Source organism: Onychomys torridus, chromosome 4 (genome assembly GCF_903995425.1).
Source record: "Onychomys torridus chromosome 4, mOncTor1.1, whole genome shotgun sequence".
Lineage (NCBI taxonomy): Eukaryota > Metazoa > Chordata > Mammalia > Rodentia > Cricetidae > Onychomys > Onychomys torridus.
The window spans coordinates 21,906,080-21,924,274 of record NC_050446.1 but is presented as its reverse complement, the minus strand read 5'-3'; the positions used below and the strand labels follow the sequence as shown (position 1 = coordinate 21,924,274).

General features: G+C 38.5%; 1 protein-coding gene across 2 annotated transcripts in view; it reads right to left on the bottom strand.

Annotated features, from left to right (window-relative positions):
- The window catches only part of Arhgap15 (Rho GTPase activating protein 15), a 606,350-nt gene that overhangs the window by 74,235 nt on the left and 513,920 nt on the right, over positions 1-18,195 (bottom strand). For both annotated transcript variants that reach the window (XM_036185140.1, XM_036185141.1), the window contains exon 13: positions 480-585. In XM_036185140.1, the coding sequence (XP_036041033.1) occupies positions 480-585 (106 nt within the window). The remainder of the gene's footprint in view (positions 1-479; positions 586-18,195) is intronic.

Genomic DNA, 18,195 nt, shown 5'->3' with positions numbered 1-18,195 from the left:
AGTTTTGTATCTGCCCCCTTTTGCCCTGGAGTACTCTTTTCTAACTGACTACATGAATAGCACCTGATGAAAGTGGAATGTAGAGTATGTAAGCCATGTAAGTTTGGTCATTGGATTTGGTACCTGGTGGAGCTGTAGTTTAATGTCTGAATCATTTCATGATTATCCCATGATATTAGATAGCAAAAGTCAACATGGTCTATCATGGGCCCTGGCGATGTTTCTAACAGTCAGTCAGCAAACATTTTCGTGTTAAAAAAAAATACAGGCAAAATAAAAGCCTTCAGAAGTTTCCATTTTAGGTTATTCTTCCCATCTTGAGTATGTTTTCAGGCTCTGCAGGAAGACTGAGGTCAGTTAGAAGTAGAGCTCTCTGATGGACACACTGGGGATACCTTTGCCTTAGAGATATAAAGTTAAATATTCTTTATGTCAGTAACAACTATAGTACAGCATAGTTAAAATCTTGTATAACTTACTTAGTCAGATGTCCAAAGAGTACTTTCATGGTGTCATGATTTGGTGGAGGGAGTTTTTTTACCAGAGACTTTATAGTTTCAATCCTTGCATTGCTGTCTTGTTTTTCTGAAACAAAATTAAAAAGAAAGATTAAAAAAGACAGAGATTCCATAGGCATATGAGAGGGTTTCTGAAGAGATTTTTGGACTATGACCTAGCAACTAACAGTACTGATTATTAGCTTCCCAACTTGCTTGTAGGGAGCTTCTTGATTTGACTTCTTTGATTTGACTATAGTCACATCAAAACAGGGTGACTTTGATGCAATTTTTCTGTTGAGATTAGACGTTGAATTGCTATTTAATTTTTTTTTTTTTGTTGCAAGGCAGGTGGTGAATAATACCTTCCAAGACATCCATGCCCTCTAGTCTTTGGCACTGGAGTCTTTGAAGGTGTGATCAGGTTAGAAACTGACAGAAGGAGACCTTTCTGGATTGCTGGTGGGCCCTGTGATCTCTCAGGTTCATATCATAGACAGTCAAGGGTATGATAGAGAGAAAGTGATATGACAGTGAGCACAGAGATAGGCTATCTGATTCAGAAGCTGCCCAAGGCTGGAAAAGGCAAAGACACATAACCTGTGGAGGAAACAGGCATGACAAGATCTAGAGTTGTATCTGGTGAGGCTGACAGTAGATTTCTAACCTTCAAAACTGTAAGATAGCAAGTTCATGTTCTTTGAAGCCATATGTCGGCATAAGGACACACAGTGTGATTTAATTATAAAAATGCTTCAATTATTGTAAATATTTCACGGTAGTTTTGATTTTGTGGAAAATGCTTTTGAAGGAGCAGAGACCATATTTTTATTAATGTCTATGCCTTTCTGCCCTCATACATTTTGTTTTTGCTAATAAAGTATGAGCATTAAAAAATCTCTCAAAAGTCAGCAGGTATAAAACCAGGTAACTTACATGATTAAAATAGGTAGTTGTTTAAAGATGCATGCCTCATTGATTGCTTCCTTCATACTGTTCCTGTTGGAGAGAGGTGGTTCAGGGAAATGAATCTAGCTCCTTTGTACAAGTGTTGTTTTAGTCAGGGCCTTCTACTGTAGATGTATAGATATCTACTCCCCTTCAGCACTTCCTTTATACCGAACCAGATGTCACCTCTGCCAGTAAGTTCTCTTTCACTTCCAACACAGTGATCCTCGGAATTCCAAAGAACTCTTTGCTAGACTCATGATGTATGGGAAAGTAGTACATAAAATAGACACCCACACTATGTCCATTTTTATCTTTCTTGGCATGACAATAGCATGGTGAACATGAAGGTAACATGTCTGTCTGGTCAACGGGTCCCTTTTCCAGCCTCCTCTGTAGCTGGGGTGGCTGTGTGACCAAGTCTGGCCAATGATTGCCAAAGTTGTGTAGGAGCTCTGAAAATGTTACGTGTTGATTTCATTTCAGGGCTTCTTAACCTTTCCCCTTTCTACTTAGAATTTCTTAGAATGCAGATGAAGACTGTACTGTGAGAAGAGTCTGAGGCTGTAAATGTGGATCACATGTTAGAATGAATGGCACTGTGGAGCATCAAGACCTGGGTTTCTTTGACATGTGAAAATGGTCTCTTGTGTACTAAAGTCTTTGTAAATGGGTCACTGATCCCAAAGCAAATAATTCCTAGAAAGATGTCTTTCCAAAAACCTAATACACAATCTCTTGTTAATAGATACATGGATTTTATGTAGTAGGCTAAGGAAGAGTCAGTTTAGAAGCTGCCAGTTTTCTTCTGTGATGTTGCAAAAGAAACATTTTATAATGCATTAGGAGAGAATATCTTGCTGAAGATAATATTTGGCTAAAGTGGAGTGAAGGCAGTCTTCCTAGGAGTACCCTTCTTGGAAGCTCTACTCTTCCCCTTTAGAACTACAAAGGTCTATAAATAATGCTGCCCACAGTCAAAGCTTTCAGAATTGCAATTACTCTTAGAAGAGTTCTGAGAGTATACAGCTTGGACCACTACACATAAAGGAAATGAAGAGAAAAAAGAAAGAGAAAAGAAAAGTAGTTGCCATACCTCTTTCTAGAGTAGCCCCTCTGTCACCTAATGATTGTAGGAAATGGGTACTTCACAGAGCCCCTAGTGAATATGCAACCCCACATGATGAAGTCAAGAAAAATGGTGGGGAAGTTGGTCTAGTTACCCAGACAAAACTAGCCAGGCATGCTGTATGTCTTGTAGTTAACCTTGTATAGTAACTGGTGCAACACTTAAGACATTTCCATTGCACAAATGTCTTTCAATTCCCCCATCAAACTGCATTTTCCTCTGAAGCAAAGTGGCTTCTGCACTGGTAGATAATGGATTAAATGAACAAGAAATGAATTAGTGAATGAAAGACATGAACAAGGGTTAGGATGGACAGGTTTTACTTTAAATTCTGTAATAGTCTCTTAGTAGCTGTGTTGGCTAGTTTTACATCAACTTGACTCAAGCTAAGGTCATCAGAGAGGAGGGAGCCTCAATTGAGAAAATGCCTCCATAAGACTGGGCTGTCGGCAAGCCTGGAGGACATTTCGTAGTTAGTGATTGATGCAGGAGGGCCCAGCCCATTGTGGGTGGTGCCAGTCCTGGGTTCTATAAAAATGCAGGCTGACCAGGTCATGAGGAGCGAGCCTGAAAGCAGCTTCCCTCCATGGCCTTTGCAGCAGCTTCTGCCTTCAGGTTCTTGCCCTATTTGAGTTACTGCTCTAACTTTCTTTGATGATAAACTGTAATGTGGAAGAAGAAAGCCAAGGAAACCCTTTCATCCCCAGCTAGCTTTGGTAATGGTATTTCATCACAGGAATAGTAACCCTAACTAGGACATTAGCTATGTGGCCATGTACACATTATTATTCTCCCTGGCTAGTGTTTAAAAGAGGAGTTTTAGGGAATAAGCTATAGTATTTAACGTATGTTGTTGCACAAACACTAGTGAAACAAAGGACCCTATAAATTCTCATTTTCCAACCAAAACATTTTTGAGGTTCATTCTGGGTTCATTTCATCCACATATAGTACATAGCAATTATCTCCTCACAATAACCATTAAAATGTAGTTAATATTTTTAAGTGTGTGTGTGTGTGTGTGTGTGTGTGTGTGTGTGTGTGTGTATGTGTTTGTTTGTGATATACATGTGAATGCTGGTACTTATAGAGTCCAGCAGAGGGCATCAGGTCCCTGGAGCAGGAGTTACAGGCTGTTGAGATGCCCAGTAGGGGTGCTGGGAAGTGAACTCAGATCCTATGCAGTACTATTAGCCTCTAGGTCATGTCTCCACTCCTAGTTACTGATTCTTGAGCTGAATTGTTGTTAGTTGGTGAACATACAGCTGCTCTCCTAGGTGGGCATTAGGTAACAGGCTAAATACTTTTATGATAGCCTAAGAAATTGATCTGATTGGAGAGTGGTTATATATAGGAAAAGTTTATAAGCTATATGGTGGTTTTTGTCTATAAGAAAAATTTTATATTGAGTATTTTATAAGGTTTCTTCTTACACACACACACACACACACACACACACACACACGTGAATCAGACAGATAGTTATGTAGATATTTATGGCTAAGTTATGCTGAGGGAAACAAACACAATGGGCTAAAGGAGACTGAAATATGAATGAGGAACAACTATTTTTCTGACAACATAGTCGGAACAAAATCTTTTTGAAGAGTTATAAGAAAGCAATATTTTCCCATTTAAATCAATACCACATAACCCTTTCATGGCATGTAAATAACATAAACATGTCCGAATGGAGAAGTATCTAAAAACACGAAGGACACATTAAAATTAAAAGGACATCTTTCCAGTCTGGTTGATGGTGTGTCATGTGACGGTCTGGGATCACCGTCCATAGCCAGGAGTAGTTCCTAGCTATGACTCTCACAGCTTACCAAGATCATGTCAACACTCTTCAGTTGATTCTGTGAGCTCACAAATAACAGGATTTTCTGCTCTTCCTCTCTTAGCATGTAGTTTCTCTTAAGTGTGAGGTACTCAAAATCTGAGACTATGGTGTCTGACTTTTCAGTTTTAACATTAAGAATGGAGAAAGTAAAGGAACATTTTTGATGTGGAAAGTTGAAGACTTCTTAACGGAAGTGTATACCAAGAATCACAAACTCTTTTTGGAAATAAGCTGTATTTTTCTCCTCTGTCTGTACTTAATTCTACTTTTATTCTAGTGCCACTGAATTTTAGATCCACTCTGTTTTCAATCGTCTTTATTTAGTCCCTCACCTCCAACTAGTGCTTCCAGTCTCTAAACTGAGAACCTTCAATGGCACACAAGACACTTCTGCATTCATTTTCAGCACCCAACAGTAATTCTAAATAATTTTCTCAACTCCTAACCTGCTAGTCCCCATCACCTTAAACTCTAACAAACTAGAGCTGTAAATCAGCTTCTTCAAATACACTTCTATGCTTCTTGGTGAAGTAACATCTTTCATGATGTGAAAATGGACTTTAATGTTATGATAAGAATGTGGCTTTGTGTTCACCTTAATGGTTCTTAGGGTACATATTTAAAAAATAAACTTTATGAAAGTTACATTTGCATTTGTATGTATGAAATGTCACTACTAAAACACATTTGCAAACAACTGCTTTATAGAAAAGAGATAAGATAAAATTATATGATGATGCACAGTAAAGAACCTTGGAACAGATGACCTTTAGTCACTTTCTGGCCATGAATACATGGTCTTACTTTTCTTATTTATAGATGAACATTAAATCATATTTTGAAATAGATTCTATTGCTGTGGATATCACTCTGTGTAAATAAAATTCTGATTGGCCAGTGGCCAGGCAGGAAGTATAGGTGGGACAGCAGAGAAGATAATGCTGGGAAGTAGAAGGCTGGGGGGAGACACCGCCAGCCGCCGCCAAGGAAAGCAACGTGTAAAGACACTGGTAAGCCACAAGCCATGTGGCAAAGTATAGATTAACAAAAATGGGTTAATTTAAGATAGAAGTAGATAACAAGCAGCCTGCCACAGCCATACAGTTTCTAAACAATGTAAGTCTCTGTGTGCTTTCTTGGTTGGGTCTGAGCGACTATGGGCCTGGTGGGTAAGAAAGATTTGTCCTGACTGGGCCAGTCAGGAAAACTCTAACCACATTCTATTGCATTATATAGATAGGTCCAGGGAAAGAAAAGTCTTGATTCTACCAGTACATAATTCACAGAAATCTTATTTATCAGACTGTCTATAATTCTTAAAGATAGCTATATCCCTGCGTGTTAAAGAGCACACAGCTGTTCTGCAGTGAACCCCGAAACATGAATATGTCTTGTATGAAATCACGGTACCCATTATATGCCAGGGTGTGTTTAGAGAATGATGATACTCTAGTTTCTGTTGAGTTATGCTTTTTGTTCTGTGGTCATTTCAGAATGTGGTGAGAGGCTGTCTTTGTTTACAGTGATGAGTATCATCAGGTGACATCCCTCTGTTTCAGACTATACTACTGGTTCGACAAATCCTTTACAATATGTTTTCAATGACAAAGTTTTAGTTGAGGATGAGAAATTACCCAAGTTATAACAATTGCTTGTTCAATATTTTAAAGTAACATACATTCACTTTAGGAAGAAACACTTAAGGGGAAAGAAAGTTTATAGCTCACATACTTCAAACTCATGTTGTAGATAAGAGAAGTGGTTTATCATTGAAGAGACTGACGAAAGTGGCTTAGAATTTCTCTTCTGCTTTATGGTGATGGTCAAATTGCTTACACTCTGGAAGGTTCATAGTCTTCAGAATATAACAAAATGTATATAGGTTGCAGGGTTTCTATGGAATCAAGTGTTTTAACTCACATTCATGCATGTTAAGTGCTCATTGAGTAATCTTTACTTGGACAAGCTTTCTTAGACTGTTACCAGCTCTGACACAGAAATGCTTACCAAAATCATGTCTAAAATCATACCAGGCATCAATTTTTACTGTTTATTTATTTTAATTTTTCCCTATACATTATCCTTTAGTACTTTATTAAAAACATAAACAAGTCACAGAATATGATAGATCTGTAATTACATAACATGCCAGCTATCAAAGTTTATTTGGTTAAAATTCCTAAGTAGAATGGAATGTATGGAAGCAGAGGCACCATTGCAATAAAGCACCAAGACATTATCATGACCTTGAAATTGATCTGTGGTTGACAACTTTTACTTTTGTGAGATTCTGTGCTCCTTACAGAAACCTCTAGAACCCAGAGAAGCAAGGTCTTATAGTTAATTAAAAGGAAGGAGCATTCTTGATGTCTGCAGACACCTGGCAAGTTTAGTTTGAAGTACAGATAAGCTGTGGTAAACAGTTGATCTGGAACTGAGTCCACGTGTCCTAAGTAGGACTATTTCCTTCTTTAGTGGAGAGATCCTGATAACTAGATCTGGTCACCTGATTTCCACAGATCACACAGACTTCCTTGTAGTTGCACTTTCACCTGAGAAATGTCAGTGTTTTACCCATTTTTAAAATAAGCTAGTTTTTATAGAAGAATCTAAACAATGGCAACAACTTTTCATCATCAGCCAATACTAAGATCAAGAATACTCTAGCCAGGGCATTGCATAAGCCCTTGGATTCCTTAAGTGGGGAAGCTGTCCACTGGCTGCTTCAGTACCATCCTAAAGGCCATTTTTGGTCCTGATGCAGGAGGAAGTAGTCATTTAGTATTATCTCACGCCAAACTGGTCAAGTAGCTGCAAACATTGAAAACACACTTTCCTTTTACTTAAATATAAAATACAGCATTTCTTGGTTTCTGGAAGGCTTCAAGGAAGACAGATATCACAAAAGTGAATCTTGTTATTGGAAGCTTTGCTAATGAACATCTTAAGACCAATCTATCTACCCCTTTATTCCTCTCAGCAGTCAAGAGTCAGAAATTGTTAAGTAAATTTATCTTTTAAATAATTTATAGTGGGCTAAACATATATGCATACATACAAATGAAGAAACCAAGACTTAGCAGGGCAAGGGTGCAGCCCACGTGTAAAACAAATCTGGTCTGCATTTTTGTCAATCTTTGATCCAGAGAACCAACAAAACACAAAATATGTCCTAACAGATGTTTAAATATAAGGCATGTTACAATACAGGTGTCATGAACTTCCTATCTTTCTTCTTACTCAAGGGATTATCCAAGACAATTGTGTAAGTAAACAAGCTTCTGAGATGCCAGTTTATCTAGCCAAAAAAAAAAAAAAAATTCAAATAATAAAGAATTTCACAAATAAATGAGATTAAATTCTATTTAACTCACTTTGGAAGGTCTTCAAGATTATCATTAACTACTTTGTATATCCTTTTTAAAACTTTTTTATTTTATAATTTAATTTAATTTTACATATCAGCCATGGATTCTCCTGTCCTCCTTCCTCTTGCCCGCCCCCTCTCCCCACCCCACCCCCTATTCCCATCTCCTCCAGGGCAAGGAATTAAAGTCTTCATTGTCAGTGTTCCCCAAACTTCCTTCCCATGTAAGGTCAGTACACTGGGAGTCTCTGAAGAGAAAGTAAAAATACTGTCTTTTCCTCTTTTCAGTAACTGTATTTGCTATTCAGAGACTCCCAGTGTACTGACCTTACATGGGAAGGAAGTTTGGGGAACACTGATGTTGAAGACTCTAATTTTTAAAGAGAATTATTACTTGGGGGGTAACCAATTATTTTAGGATGATTATATTTTCTAAAATTCAGCAACCTAAAACTCACTCCTGTGTGTGTGTGTGTGTGTGTGTGTGTGTGTGTGTGTGTGTGTGAAGGCCAGAGGGACAAATATCTGCTATCATTCTTAGGATCCTGTTTGCTTTTTTGAGACAGGGTCTTTCTGGAGCTTGCCACTCAGACCAGCCTGAGTGGCTAGTGAACTCCCACGTATGCATCTTTCTCTTGCCACCTCCGCAGCACTGGTGTTTGAAATGTGCACCACCACGCTTGGGCTTGGCTTTTCATCTTGTGTGCTGAGCATTGAACTCATGTCCTTGCACTTTACTGAGTAAGCTGAATCTTAATCCAAACTTGCTCTCCTTGTTTTTGCAACGATGCTTCTGTTTATCTGAACTGAAGAGTGAAGTGGTATCCAACACTCCATCGGCAGTTTTTACAGGCAGAGCACAATTCTACTCTCCTATTGAGAGTTTTTGTTTTCAAAGTAGTTTTTTTGGGAGTATCATGGTGGCCAAGCACATTTCTGTAACTTACAAATGACATGAATTCATTCTTAGGTGATAAGCTGTGCTGAGAGAGAGGAAAAAAAATCTCACTTGTTTATTTCTTTGAAATTCAGTTCTATGGAATTTTTCTTTAAATTATGTTTATGTATGTCTGGTTTTATGAGGGTTTTTTTTTTTTTTAAGTCAGCATTGTGAGTTGTTTGAAATCTTTCTCAATATAAACCAGTTATATATTCCAAATACTGAAGAGGCTGTTTGTATTAATTATTCTTTTTGTACATTTTCAGGAGAGTAGAAATTGCACTCTTCAAGGTTTGAGATTTTCATACAAGTTTCTTATATTCTGGTTCTTCCATTGGTAGACAGATTAAACTTACAGGGATTTAAAAATCTCACATGAAAACCATAGGATCTATCTGAGGAAGAAAACATAAGAAACTCTTCTCTGGTTGGAGTTTCAGGATGATTTTTAGGAAAGGCGTATTCAGTGTTCTCTGGAACACTTATGCTAACGAAGACCACTGAAGACGAGGGAATGCCTGGTCCTGTAGTGACCTTGGGTGTTTATTTGACACACAACAGCGCCGAGAGCAGGGAAGTTTTGAATTAAACAAATAGCAAGATCCTTTAAGAAATGGATCATAAAATCATTTCATGATTCAGTTTCCTCCTCCCCTCCAAATTGGACAATTGTGAAAGGAAAAACAGGCAACATGTGGCAACTTTACTCAGCATTTCTGAGCTAGGAATGATAAACACCTCTGCCTGGCCCCGGCATTTATCAGGACTGAGATATTATTACCACATACAGTCACAGCATGGTTACTGTTATCATCGGGAAAAAGAGCCAGCTAATCTTAATGGTTTGTAAAGCCGTTACCTGCACTGGTCTGACATTTATCATGATCATTTTACCACATGGGTCCTACATAGCAAAGGTCTTTTATCTGGAAGGGACATCACTATGAATTATTATTTGCAGCTAGGTAGAAAATTGTATGTTGTAGATACCTTTTCTCATTATAAATCACATAGTCACATCCTACCATTTCTCCCAGAAAGCTGCTGAGCCTGGGTTTTTTGCCACAGCTTGCTTTTCTTTTCTCCTCTCCCTCCTTATAGTTTCTCAGAACATGACCCCTCCTTTCTTATTACAATCTTAAACAGATTGTAATGGCAGCATTTGTATGGTAACGATACACATAGATACAATTTATAATTAGAAGAATTTCTGGAACATTCTGTAAAAGGAGTACTATACTTTAGGTGTGTAGTAAAATGATAGGTGGTAAACTGCTTATTTTAAATGATCCTTCTCTTGGACTTGCTAGACAGACCATCCTCTGTTTTGGACCTTATCAATAGAACACTGATCAGTAGGTCAGACAAAATTTCATATGTTTGGTTTAAAGTAAGTATTTATGACATTTCTTTCCCCTCAAAGTTTGAAAGTGGGTTCTCACGGGGAGTAGAATAGCTTTATTTTGTTTGATTGGGACTTTGAACGACTCTGGCTTTGTAGATTAGAATGCAGTTGAAGATTCTTCTAAACACTTTGTCCAGAACGATGTTTAGATTTTGTCTCAAACTACCAACATCCTAATGAAATGCATGGACACAGAATGTGGAGGAAATTGGATATAAAAGGTCTGATGCTTCAGAACCACAGGACTAAATCAGTAAAGTAATGTGCATTAATCGAACAATGGAAAACTTCAATGCACAGCCCAAGTTGTTTACCATGGGGAGAAACAAACAAACCCTCTCTTTTAAAAAGATTGAGGCAACTAATCTTCTGAAAGAGATATTTATATATTTTCCTCCTTCTCAAGTGTTCCATTAGGAATAAACAAGCCAGAAATTCTGCACTTTTATAATGAAGAGGGAGGAGACTTCTTTGCCATTTTACATTTAGGAAGGAATGTGCAAGAAGAATGTGACAATTTAAGCAAATCATGATTGTTTCAAATAGATCGCAAACGGGACTTGGTGGGGTATTTTATACTAGCATGTGAAGCGAGCAGTAAATTTGAAAGGAGGATTTTCTCAATGGTCTAGTTCTGATGTGCTTTCCCATTTCTTTGTGTGTTTAAAAGTGGTTTGGAAGTGGTGTTTAATATTGCTATGGCTCTTTTTGCAGATGAGTTCTGGAGAAATATTCACATATGAAGGAAAGCTGGTGTGCTGTATTGCTGACAGCAGCTGGTGGGTACAAATGAACTACCCAGATTCTGGGTCCGGATTGAGCAAAAAGAAACACATGTCATCTCAATTTAAAAAAAGCCTGTCACTTTTATTATTATTATTTATTATTCTAAATGCTTATAATCATCAAAAGTAGAGCCTTCTCCCTTTGAAGAAGCCCAATCTTCATTTTTAAAGGCTGCAACAATAGCAACTTAGCTGAAGGGCATCGTTTTGTAGGAACCTGCGTCACCTTTTGTGCATTGTCACACTGGTCCCTCCCTGGTCCCGGAATCAAATAGATATTATTGCAGATGTCCTCCAAAGTGATCTGTTTCTGTTTCAGAGACTAGCTGAGAGATATCCCTGCTGAATTTGAGGTCCAGGAGAAGCAGTCATTTGTGAAGCCAACCTGTGCTTCAGTTGCTCTCAAGCAGCTGCCCACATTTTGGTTCAATCTTCTAAAATTTCATCGTAAAATGGTGGACTGATACGCGATTTATTGCCTTGCAACCTAATGAAAGACTGTGTTTATTCCCAACAAACAAGCAAAGAACCAACATTCCCCTTCCTTCTTTTATATTTCAGGATGGTGCTTTTGTTTGAATTTACCACCATCTTGCCGTCGGAGCCCCCCATCCCCGCCCTCCCACCCCCGCATCCTGGGAGCATTTACAATAATTAGTGAGGAGCTTTGCTGCTTGGAATCTCCCCCCTTTCTGGGGAGCTGGGTGAATTGTTGAGTGCTAATGAAAGTCGGAGACTCCTAGCAGTGGCTGAGCCAGGCACCGCTCCGCAGACCGAGCTTCCCACTGTGCGGCAGTGCACGCTTCCCGCTGTTATGTTTACCATAGTTTTAATGTCTGTGAAAAAATTCCTGATGCAACCGAATTATGCTCTGCCCTTTTGTTTATACAACCCTACCCTTCCCTGGCCACTCACTGCCCCTGTTTTAACAGATTCTGGTTGTGGCTGCCCCTGTCTATAACAGAAAGTGTCTCCTCAACTTCGTGGCCATCTTACCACGTCAGTTCTTACAAGAGCCCAGCTGATTTGCAGCCCGGCTTGCAAAGCCTATCTCTACAGAAGTTTTGGAGGAACACACACACACACACACACACACACACACACACACACACACACACACACACACACACACAGAGAGAGAGAGAGAGAGAGAGAGAGAGAGAGAGAGAGAGAGAGTACTTTTGAGGTACCTAGTACAGCCATCTTCCTCTTCACTGCACTTGAATTTTATCCTAGGTAATGTAAAGTACCAAACTAAGTCAGCTGGTGTTGGCAATCGTAGCTTCAGATGCAAATGATTTTGGTGAAATGTGCCGTGTCTTTAAAGAATTCTCTTAAAACCCCCCCAACTCACTGCAAACTAAGTAATGTGCTCTAAGATGAAAACAAGCCAGTGGCAAATGGAATTGTCCTTGCCTTAAAAATGGATATCTCAAAGATGGCCGTTCCCTTATATTGTAAATTGAATTCACCAAGTGTGATGTACAAGGAAGTTTTTTAATGAGGATTCATAAAACTCTTTCAATCCATTACCAAGACTCAAAAGGGTGATGCAACCCTCTCTATTAGATAGTGGGGAAATGGAATTAATAGCAAAAATAGCACTCGAGAAAGTTTAACTTTAATGTATCAAACTCCAGGTGCCAGAGTTTGAGGGAAATAACCAATAATAGCCATTTTTAACATATTTGATGGGACTGATTATGCAATGTGCAACTCTAAATGGCTTATAGCACATTGTAACATGGTTCCATCCCATTGGCTACAGTAGGGTGCAGGCAGATGGATGACAGTGACAGGAGAGAAGTGCTTTTGCTTAGCCGTGCGTTAAGATGCCATCCAGAAGCTCTGTGCACTGCAGACACTTCATTAGGATGCCAGGATAATGGTAAACTACCACTCAGAGTGACACCCCATTTCCCGCTTACTGAGCGCTCCAACCTCGGCAGATGTCAACAATCTCGCAGAGCTGCGGAGCAGACCTAACTTTCCAGCCACTTTGACTCCAATTTTTCCCTTCTAACAGGGCCATACATTATGTGCAATATGTAATGACAAACACCTCACCGACAACAAAACCTGTCCAGTTCATTAGAGCTGCGTGCCACCCTGTGTGTTCCTCCCCCTCAGAGAGGAGGGGCAGGGAACTTGGATGAGCACGGTCCATTCGCTATCCCACCTCCAAAAATTCTTGCTGAAATCCAATTTGCTCATGAACTTAAAGTGTTAACTGCATGGTGAACTCTGATTATACATGGCTACTTCTCGATCAGGGTAGAGGCGACTGTTACTTTTAATTAGTGCCCATTCCAACGGTGTGGGTCTTCAGAATTCTTTTGTTAAAATTTTAGACTCTTTCAGTATGGTTCTTACTTGTCTGCCAAGAAAAGGCTCACTGAAGCATCTGGATGGTATTTCCTCTGCAATGTATAACTTGAGGCCATTCACACACCTCTTTTCCAGGGATCCAAGCCAAGAGGAACTTTTTTTTCTATGATGTAAATCCCACTTTCTTTTTATATAGAACTAAGGTGTGTTTTAGAGGAGTGAAAAAAAAAATCTCCCAACTGGAAAAATAATAGTCTGAAACCCGCCATTATGATTAAATGACTGACTCACACTTTGCGATCCAAAGTGTCCTTCTAGAAGCTTTGGGTCAAAGGCATGACTAAAGTACCCCCTGTGCTCTCGGGTGGGTCATCATTTCTAGGTAAAGACACAGTGTGAAGAAGCCACAGCAGAGGATGGATCTAAATGTGAACTTTCAGTGTGATGCCCCTCTAGGAGGAACTGATGCAAACCATGACTTTTGGTTTGAAATGGCATTTGGTTGGCAACACCTAAATGTCCTCTTGGGACTTGCCACTGAAGGTGCTCAGAGACGAACTCTGTCTTTCAAAGTAAGTCAAACAGAGACTGACAGTCAGCACAGTAATAGAACTTAAGAACAACTTACTGGAAGGCCTGTACAAACTGGGAAGTGCTGGTATTGGGACCACCTGGGCCCCTGAACTAGTTCAGCAAAGAGCCCACCTTTCAGAATGCAGGCAGAAGCCTCCCCAACCTTCTTCAGCTGCCTTATTTAGATTCAAAGTCCCAGAAGTATGCTTATCAGAGAGTGAGGCACTGCTCTGTTAATAAATTTCTCATCATTTTTCCCCCTCTCGTCCCCTCCTCACCTGTTGCCTTCCCTTTGAACTATGGAATAGTATTTTGTTGTTGTTGTTGTTTACATGGGATACTTCAGAGATTGTGATTTCCATGAAATGACCATGACACTGTACAAGGAAGATGGACATGGATGGGCTATTCACCTTTTAGAGTGCCAGACCACAGCAGGGCATGGTAGTGCCATGTAAGAATTGTAAGAACTGTGACTGTGAATCTATCACTCCAATCATCGAGACAAAGCCATAGACTAGAATAGAAGCAGAAGGTTAAAGGAAACATCCTTAAGGTGCTGGATCCATTTTTGCCCTTTGAGATGAATAAGCATAAAGTCTTCAGAACACATATGAACAACTGTAGCTCAGAGAAAAGGAGAGTTCCCAGAGAAGTTTGGAAGTTTCACAATGCCTACATGACAATTCAGCGTCCATTGGATTTTATGAATGAAAGTTATGTATTGAAAACTCTCACAAATATAAAAAGGGAATATGGTAAGATGAAAAGATACTGGAAAAAGCTGAGGAAGGACAAAGGATAAAATAATTAAATCTCATTAAAGGCCACATTTTTACTATAGAAAATAGGTCAGTGACCTATATCACAAATTAGAGAAGTTTCCCTAGAATGTGAAAACATAAATAGCAATGAAGAAGACATGTTGGATATCAGAGAGCTGATATATTCTCTTTGATTTATGTGTATATAAATGTTCTGGAAAAATCATAACATTTGAAAAATTAACAGGAATCTAAGTGTAATGATCAAAAGTGAAATTAAAGAAAACTCCCATGAGTAAGAAAAAAAAAAAACACCTTGTCAATATAAAAGGTGATAGGTTCTAACAAAATATAATTGAGTAGATATACTATTTAGAAATATTTTGGTCAAACTTTTGAGTGGTGAATATAAAGCATTTTCTTACACTCAGCTGAAAATGGGACTAAATAAATAAATTTATAGCCTTTCCTAAGACTTTCCCACCAATCCCAACAAAACAAAGCACTAGTAACAGAAAGCAATACTTGATGACTTTATAGGGAAAATTTTGTGTTCTCCAAATTAGCTACGCCTTCGAAATTGTCATTTGTTTGCTAAGCCAATAGAAGGACATTCTCATCTATGCAAGACTGATAATAGCACATCTTTCTTGAAAGTAAATTTGAAACTTTCACTGAAGGATCTATATCTGAAGAATAGAGACATTACAGGGAAAATTACGCATCATCTTAGTGTGGAGCCCAAACCCAAGGAACTCTTTGCATTACTGCTCTATGGCTTCGGCTTAGCTCATGGTACCGGGAATGCTTGGCAGTGCCCTCTACATAGTTGAGATGAAGGCTCTGGAAATGGGCAGCAGTCTTTTAAAAATGACCAGTGCTGTCCATTCTGGAGTTTAGTAACAAATGTCTACAGAGACATTGTGCTGGAAAGAGACTACATCTATTTTCTCTTTCTCTGGTAAGCTGTAGAGAGGGCAGCAGTTGTCTCTATATTTCTGTAGTTTAGAGTTCTTAGCAATCATGTATTCCTAGTAATTGTTTTGAAGTAGTTTGGTGAAAGGTAGTTAAAATGATGAAAATTAAAAAAATAAAGTAATAGTAGGTATTATATGGAATTTTTTATATCACATATGCTTTAAAATTATGAATATTAGAAGTAAACACAAGTGTAATGTGAACAGGTCAGAAGCAATTATCTCTAAATCAGGATAAAATTTTCATGTTTTCTATATTTTGTGTAGACATCAAGTTAATGTTAATATTTATTAATTACTTTTAAAAATTTGTTAAGAAAGCAATTTAACATGAGTTTGTACAATCACTTAGCTACCAAATATAACTCCAAACACTTAAGTACAAAGCTTGGTAGGAAATATACCCAAATATTAATTAAGATAAATAATACATATTTTAAAAATATTTTCCAATTTTTGTAACAGTATGGGTTTATTACAATAAAATTAAGGCTCAGTGTGAGGCCCAGTGTTTGCAGTATGAGAATCTTTAGTTTAGTTGATTTTGCAGAAAAGTAAACTTACACAGGTCAAACCATTTTTAGAAAAACAACATTCCTTTCTTCTAAGATTTTCCTCTAGGTATTACTGGTGCTGCTGACCTTTTATTTTGTGTCTGTGTTCCAGAACCAAGTAGGAAGTGTTTGCATTGGCCACTTTTATTCTCCTGATTGAACACATTGGGTGGAGGGGCCCTTGCAGGGCAAGCGCAGAAAGTGGGAAACCCAGAGGAATATATGTTTGTAATCTAAGGAGCAAGGACCCCACATTGTGATGTGTGAGCATGACCTCTAGTTTCATGTTCTAACTTCCAGTCATTCCCTGATTGTTCAGTTTTTAGGAAATTCTATTGCCTACTGGACTGTGCCTTTGTATGTGAGTATGAAACATGCAAGCCATGTACACACAGCACTACTACACAGAAGCAAAGCTGTGGGTATATTGCCAAGTTAAAAAAAAAAAAAAAAAAAAGAAGGCAGCTGCTCACTTGTACACAAGCACACAATTCACCACCATGCAGCCTTGGTTTCTGTTCTTTGGAAAACATGTATTAAACTTCTTTATACTTGTAAAGTTAAAAATTAGGTCGTTATTCAGCTAATATGCATGTTTAAATGTCAACTTTGCCTCAGTTTTCTGAACACAATAGATGCCCAGTTAGTATTCAATGATCAAATTATGAAGGTAATTGTTTAGTTGTTCACACAAGCACCAAGCATAGAACACCTTTAGTTACCAGTAGCTTGCTCCCTACATACACTAAGCAGACATACAAGGATATGAAAGTCAAATCTTTGAATGTAGAAGTTGTTGGGTGGACAATAAATATCTGATGACATTTTGGTCAAAATTGATGTTAATTTCATATGGGGCAGAAATGTGCAGGACTAAGACTATAGCTGAACTACTTTAGGGAGCCCCCTATTGGTTAACCGTAGAAATACATGCTGAGTCTTTACGTGGATGGCCATGTGATTGAAAATGATTTGGGATAGATACAACAGAAACTTCCATATTTGATTAACATAAGTATCTAAGAACTTTTCTTTTCAAAAATGGTTTTAAAATTCTCTGTGTTAAATTATATAAAAAGACAATACCAATTTCCAATAAAAAAAGAACTGTAATACAAGCAATTCAGAAATGTTCTAGACAATAGACTATTTTAAAGAGGACAAAGTGATTATTGTTGTGACATTTTGCAAGGGCTCTTCTCCTAAAATCAATTTTTGGCTGAATTTAGAAAGAAAATAAAGTTATTTTCTCAGATAATCTAACCATAACCCACTTCCCTGCTAGACATATTCCAGGACTTCAGAAGAAAAAAAAAATAATGGTAAAGGGATGCAAATGTTTTTCTTTTCCAACAACATAATTTTTTAGAAAAAGTAAACACTGGCTCCTTGGGGAGATCCGACGTGAAGACTGTTTATTCCATCATTTGAATAGGACGAGACCTGGCCTTTGACTTGAACCACTACCAAATTTCAGACTGTGAGGAAATTGTTCTACATTTCCTGACAAATTGAGTTAAGCAGACATTAAGTGGGCTTTAAGAAAACAAATGGCCATCTTTATCACAGGTGGACACTGATGGCTTAATGGGGCCTGGGCTGATTGTATCACTTCTAATGGCTTGCCGGGAAGCATTAGGGTTTTTGCATAAAGAACTGGCATTGCGAAGCCGGCTAACACAGACCTGTCAAGCGCTCTGTATCCCTTTGTGCACGGAAGCAGATGTTTGTATGTATACTATGAACTGGCATTAGAGCAAGCGACAGATGCCTGTCTGAATGCCAGGTCTGTGAATCTTTACAGCAGGAGCATGTTCTGAGGAGGTGCAGCCCTGCCCTCCATCATAGGTAATTCCCAGCGGGACTTGCTAAATCCCGGCTCAGTTTTCATTATTTGGCTTTCCGAGCAACTGGATGAATGTGTCTATCCTGAAAATGCAAGATGAGAGCCCTACCGAATTCTTGCAGATTTGCAAATAGCTCAGCTGTGTTTTGAACTTGGACTTTGCAGGCAGAGCTTTTGCACTGTAATCGCAACCGACTTACTCAGAGGAGCGGGTGGCATTACAGCTCTCTAATTAA